Genomic DNA, 6,381 nt, shown 5'->3' on the forward strand with positions numbered 1-6,381 from the left:
GTCCTCCTCCCGCGCCGTCACGGGCCGCTCGCCCGAACGCCGGAACACGAGCGGGTTGGCATTCTCCAGCGCCGGCGCCGGCCCCGGCCCCACCATGGCCGCCGCCCGCTCACCACTTCCGGGGGTTGGGCGGAAGGGGAAGGACCTCGCAGAAACGCTTCCGGCCCCCTTGGGGCCAATGTCGCCTAGGCAGCCAGGGTGGGGGCGGGGTTAGAGTGGGGGCCAGGTATGCGGGGTCCAGAGCGAGGCTGGCGGGCTGCGCTGGGGCAGAGTCGGGATGTGGCTGTTCGGGGTTGTGCTCTGCGCTGTCGGCCTCGTTCCGGCCGCGGGTAACGGCTGCGGGGGGTGCGTGTGCGTGTACACGTGGGTGCATCCATGCATGTCTGGGTGCACATATGCGTGTGCATGCACGGGGGGTGTGCATGTCTGTCTGCAAGCATATGGGGGGGTGCATGTGTGGGGGGGTGTATGCCCATGGGGGTGTGCATGTGTGGAGGAGTGTACTGACTGTGTGCACATGGGGTGTGCACGCTTGTGAGGGTGTGTGCTGGGGATTTCAGCCCCTGGAAGCTGGGCGTTGTTTCACGGGAGGGTCTTCCCAGCGTGGCCGGGCTGTGAGGTGCCTGGCCCTGCGAGGCAGCAGGCATTGGGGGAGGCGGGGGGAGTCTGGTTTGGCACCGTGGAGAGCGCCCGCCCGCACTGCCGGCTCCCTCGTGTGAGAGCACATGGGCACGGGGCAGTAACGGGGGCACCAGCATCTTCTCAGTCTTGGGGAAGATCCTGTGCCATCCCCGGAGCTTTCTCAGAAACGTGCGTGGGAAAAACGGGACGTAACGGTTTGCTTCTGAAAGCAGGGGCACAAGGCACTGGTGGCGTGGGCAGCTTGCTCGCCCCAACTCAATTTAACAATTCAGTTGTGTTTTCATTCAGCGACAAAAGAGCTGCGGCAGACCGTCACCCCGAACCGACCTCTGCCCCTTCAGTTCCTTTCTTAACCCAGTTTGTGAATGTGGCTTGTTGTATAATTTGTTTCTATCTTCTCTCTGCGAACTTTGCCTGGTCTTTCGTAACCTGTGTGTCACAAACCTCCATAATTATTCTAACTCCTTTTCATGCTTGGCACTTGGTGTGTAACGGGCAGTCTTTGACTCGCCGCGTCAGGTAAATAACCAGCATGGCAGACTTTATCTTGCACTTTTTTTAAAAAAAATCTTATTCAATGAGTTGATGTCCCTTTTGGTTCATAGCGAGTAGTAAACTGAATGGAGTCTCCTCAAAACATTTCATGGTTGTGGGGTAAAAGTGTGCATTGCAGTTCTGTTGCCTGAGACTAAAGCCAGATCCTGCGATGTGTGTATGTGCTTGTAGTTTTAGTGATTATTGAGGCCAGTCAGTAACCTAGAAAGTACAGCGCAACATAGTAATAGTATAAAAATGGATAGATGTCCTTTTTAAGCGTAAGTATTACGTGGCTGTAGTAGAAATGATATTTTAGACTTTTTTCCAAATAATTTTATTTCTTAGACTTTTTAATCTGCCTTCTACTTTGGATTTCTTAGTCTCTCTTCTGAGATACTGAATCTTTCTATGTGGGCAAACAGCATGTTGTGTGACTAGGCACAAAAGCTTTAGCTGGAAAGTTGGATACATAAAGAAATGTTTCTTTGCGGTATATGAGAAGCAAAGGTTTTTTTAGTAACACCTTTTATTATACTAACTGAAGAGTTGTACTATGTACTATGTAACTATGTACCCTTCTTTACTACTAGGAATAGTGGAGATAAAACATTAACTTCAGCATGTCCATGAAAACAGCCGCTTAAAGAAGTAGTGAGAGGTCATAAGCTGGGGGTGGAAATGGAAGAAGTTTGCAAAAGCCAGAGTAAAGAAGGTATCAGAAATACTTAGAAAACCAGTGAAAGACAATTGAACTTACATAACCTAATTTTGGGAAAGAAGATCATTCAAAAGAAAAGAAACAGAGCAGGTAAATTGTAATGCACCTTTTATTTATTGCTTAGCCCATAATTTTTAGGGGTCAGTACAGCTTAGAATTTGTGTTCCCAGGCCTGTTTTCTAAAGGTATTTTGTAGATTTTCCTCAAGTACAAGGATTGGGGAAACCACAATAGAGGGATAGTTCTTTGGAAACTGTTCTCTTCTATTGACTATGTATTTCCATCCTTTACCATGTTTCTGTAAGAGTTCATTCCAAAGTATGGTGGTGGCAATTACCCCTACAGTATTAGCAACAGAAACCTCTTGTTTCTTGCATATTTCCTGGACCATGAACACTTATGGCAAATGCAGTCACCTGGTGGTCTTGACTGGATTCTGTCTGCTTGCAATGACACCATAAGCCTCTTTGTAAAAAAAAAAAAAAAAAAAAAAAAAAAAAAAAAAAAAAGAGAGAGAGAGAGACAATGGATTTGAACTAGAGAATCTAATGGAAGTGTGGAAAAATGTACATATCCATACTCAATGTGTTTTTAAAAAGTTAAGCACATTTCAAAAAACTATGCCTTGCTGCAAAAGAATTCTGAAGTGTATTTTTATGAACATTTTCTTTCTGTATACTCCACTTCTTACACATGCTGTGTAAATGTATAATTTACTTAAATACAGAGCACAACACTAACACTGATCTGTTTTTTTTTCCTTTTGCTTACCTTGTCTCTGTATATCAGATGCCTACGTAAATAGGAATGCTTTGATTCCACTGCCTACTTGGTAAAGTACTTGTCCCCCTCTAACCTTAATTCTTGAGACCTGACTAATGCTGTCAGTGTCCAGGCTTCTAACGCAGCTCTGAACTGCCTCGCTTCTCCTGGCTTCAGAGAGGCTGAGGCTGCTGACAGACATTCAGTTAAAAGATCAATGGTATCTGATCACCAATCCCAACAGTTACGCCTCCTGCAGGGGGATGAATTTGGGATTGGGGATTGCATCCCAATCGCACCCTACTTGCCAGTGCAAGGGGAGCCCAGGATCCTGAGCCCAGGCTCCCCCTGCATTGCGAGGGTGCCTGGCTGGCTTTGGCGCCCAGTTTGAGCCTTGCTGCAGTCCCTGGAGCAGTTGACAATCAGATGATTCTCAGCTGGATTGAAGCCATACCAGGCTTGAACTTTAGTGTGATCCCCGCCAGCCAACAATCAGCTGATAGTTGGCAGTATCGGGGCTGCACCAAGCAGCCCCAGTCCTGATCCTGCTACTGAACAGCTGATTGTCAGCAGCATTAGGGCTGTACTGGGGTTTGAGCCCTGGTGCCATCCTAGAACCAGCAGACAATCAGCTGGCCCAGAGAGACCATATGGAGCTAGCTGGAGACCCTGGTGGAGTCCACTCAGCCACATATTCATTTTAAGGCATCGTGAAAGCCAGCCGCAGAGTTGTTATGCGTTTACTATGTATTAATTTTGTGGCTTTTTTGTGCCATTACCCTTCTGAACATGTAGCCAGTTGCATTCAAACAGTTAATTGTTAAAAAATGTCATCTTGAGTATAACATTTGCCAGGGGCCAAATATAGGCATATGGTGCTGTGAGAAACAGGAGTCTTAAAGGGCCATGAGAAATTTAGAGCAGGCAGTTTCTGTACCGAATTAGCATTGTTCACCTTGAGTCCCAGAGGTGCAAAGTCCCAGTAAGTCCATACCCTTTTTCAGGACTGGGGCTAAATATATAAACAAAGTAATAGTTTTAGGCTTTTGTAATAATTTCACAATATTTAGAGAAATCCATTCATGAACACTTACCACTTTCTTTTGTTGCACGATACTTAAATACGCATGGTGCTTTCTGAATGAGCAGTGCCACAAGTTCATGGCACACCAGTTTGGTCTGCCAATTCTTTATATGGCAGAAGAGGTTTGCAGTGGTGTTCTGAAAGTTGTTTACCTGCAGATCATTTAGATCAGTGATTCTCAACCAGGGTCCGTAGGGCTACACAGTGCTTACTGCCGGGTATGCAAACATTTCACAACATAAACCCAGAGATTTTAAGTTGTATTAAATACTATGGATTCCTATCTGACCTGTTGTGGTCTTCATGAATTCTTTGCAACAGAAGAATTACTCAAGCATTTTTCTCTAGTCAAAAATGAGTATGAGTGAAAACTAAGAGCTGGCATTTTCCCAGGAGTGCCTCTTGTCTATCAAGGGGTGCCTTGAGTCTAAGTTGACTGAATACCACTTCTTTAGATACTGGTTATGGTCTACAAAGCTAGAAGAGTGTTTTTGCAGGGAGTAGAGCCTGGGCACGGATAGAATCCACAGCCAAATCCCAGAACTAAAAAGTATTCGGATAACATATCCCCAAGCAAAGAGAGCTTGGAAAATTTGGAATGCCATGTGATCACGTCCGTGTGCCCTGAAGTGGTTCTGGTGAAGAATGCCTACTGCCTCCTGTGTCATGTTGTACACTACCAACTTGTGAAAGGGCAGTATCAATATTGTGAAATTTTCTGTACTGTTGGAGTGAAGAAGCTGCTAATATGCATGCATAGCACATTCTGTCTTGGATGAACGTTACCATCACTGTGGGTAAAGCTGTGTGCCCTATTTACAAAGATTCATAGAAGTTTAGGGCTGGAAGGTGACCTCACATTGTGGTTCTGTTAGCCAACTATGTTAAAGTATTGGCATGTTGATTCAGGAGACTGTAAACATTGCTTAAACTTCTTTTATACTTCAGTGATATTTTCCTGATAAGCCTGCCCTGCCCACCTTTTTCATTAGAATTGGGTGGGGACAGTAATACTTACAACAAAGTGTTTTTATTAACCTCAAATGCCTGAACGGTGAGTGACCCCACTGATCACCAGCTAAATTAGCACTTTTTAAAAATATGTACAACACAAAGCCAAAGCAAAGAGCACGTTATGGGGGAGAGGAGAACAAAATTCCAGAAGACCGGGACGTCATTCTCCCCTTGTACTCGGCCTTGGTGAGGCCGCAGCTGGAGTACTGTGTCCAATTTTGGGCTCCACAATTCAAAAAGGATGTGGAGAAGCTTGAGAGAGTGCAGAGAAGAGCCACGCGCATAATCAGAGGTCAGGAAAAGAGATCTTATGACAACAGGCTAAGAGCCATGGGGCTCTTTCGCCTGGAAAAGCGCAGGCTCAGGGGTGATCTGATGGCCACCTATAAGTTTATCAGGGGTGACCACCAGGATCTGGGGGAAGGTTTGTTCACCAGAGCGCCCCAAGGGATGACGAGGTCAGACTGTCATAAACTACTGCGCGACCGTTTCAGGCTGGACATAAGGAAGAATTTCTTTACTGTCCGAGCCCCCAAGGTCTGGAATAGCCTGCCACCAGAGGTGGTTCAAGCACCTACATCGAACACCTTCAAGAGCAAATTGGATGCTTATCTTGCTGGGATCCTATGACCCCAGCTGACTTCCTGCCCTTTGGGTGAGGGCTGGACTCCATGATCTTCCAAGGTCCCTTCCAGCCCTAATGTCTATGAAATCTATGAAACCATGTCACTAGCATCCATGATAGTGATATCTGCCACTGTTATCTTTTTCCTTCTAACTGCCTCTTGTAGAGACTTGTTTCAGCACTGGTATGATAAATGATAGACCTGTATGAAGGCCTGGCTGTGCCCCATGGGTGTTGTACTCTGCATGTGTGCTCATCTTGTTTGATGTGATCCTCGCAGACTGGAGTACACAGACTGCAGGCCTGGTTTGGTGGGGAAAGCTCAGCAGGTCAGTACTGTCCTTAAGGCCATTAACCTTCTGTTCTGAGCGTTCCTGTTTTTGTATACCTGTGACAAAAGGGGGTAAGCATAAACCACCCCTGCAAGCTAATGCAATATTCCAAGTTTCCTAGTTCTTTTATACCTTGATGGGCAATTATTTTGGCTGACGGGCCAGTGTAATGAATTTTGGTGAGCTATCAAGGGCATGCACAAAATCTTTTGAAAGCTATCATTTTAACAAATTATAGGAAAAAAATTCTATACTAAAAATCAAACATCAACTGTTATTTTTTTAATTAAAATGTTACTTTTGTCCTGATCTATATGTTTTTTGAGTAGTGTATATAGAAGCAACTGCATAATAGCTCAAAATAAAATCTTACTCTTATATATTGTGTGGAGGGGTGGGTGGGGGAGGAGGACTTACCAGGTCTTTGGAGCTAACCAGGGGTGGGGGGGAAGGAGGAGGGCAGGGCGTGCGTGCAGCAGAGTTTGCCTGGGTGGTGTGGTGCAGGTGTGGTCTGCCATCCAGCCTGCACCCTAACCACTCCCTCCCAGGGAAGCCTGCACTGCGCTTCTGCCCACCCCAACTGACAGCCCTGACTCCAACCAGTGCTCACTGCTTCCTGGTGGGGCTGCTCCCATTGCAGCTGCAGCGGCTCTGGTACTGCTCAGTT

At 46.2% G+C, this 6,381-nt stretch overlaps 2 protein-coding genes across 2 annotated transcripts in view; one reads left to right on the forward strand and one right to left on the reverse strand.

Moving 5' to 3' along the window:
* The window catches only part of FAM96B (family with sequence similarity 96 member B), a 9,435-nt gene extending 9,316 nt beyond the window's left edge, over positions 1-119 (reverse strand). The window contains exon 1 of the mRNA XM_019505559.1: positions 1-119. Within this exon, the coding sequence (XP_019361104.1) occupies positions 1-96 (96 nt within the window). The 5' untranslated portion in view covers positions 97-119.
* A 120-nt stretch (positions 120-239) lies between these two features.
* CES2 (carboxylesterase 2) overlaps positions 240-6,381 on the forward strand; it is a 39,591-nt gene continuing 33,449 nt past the window's right edge. Inside the window, exon 1 of the mRNA XM_019505561.1 lies at positions 240-329. Coding sequence (XP_019361106.1) covers positions 278-329 — 52 coding nt within the window. The 5' untranslated portion in view covers positions 240-277. The remainder of the gene's footprint in view (positions 330-6,381) is intronic.

This window comes from Gavialis gangeticus, unplaced genomic scaffold, assembly GCF_001723915.1.
Source record: "Gavialis gangeticus isolate Ggan-Ray unplaced genomic scaffold, GavGan_comp1, whole genome shotgun sequence".
In the NCBI taxonomy this organism is placed as follows: Eukaryota; Metazoa; Chordata; order Crocodylia; family Gavialidae; genus Gavialis; species Gavialis gangeticus.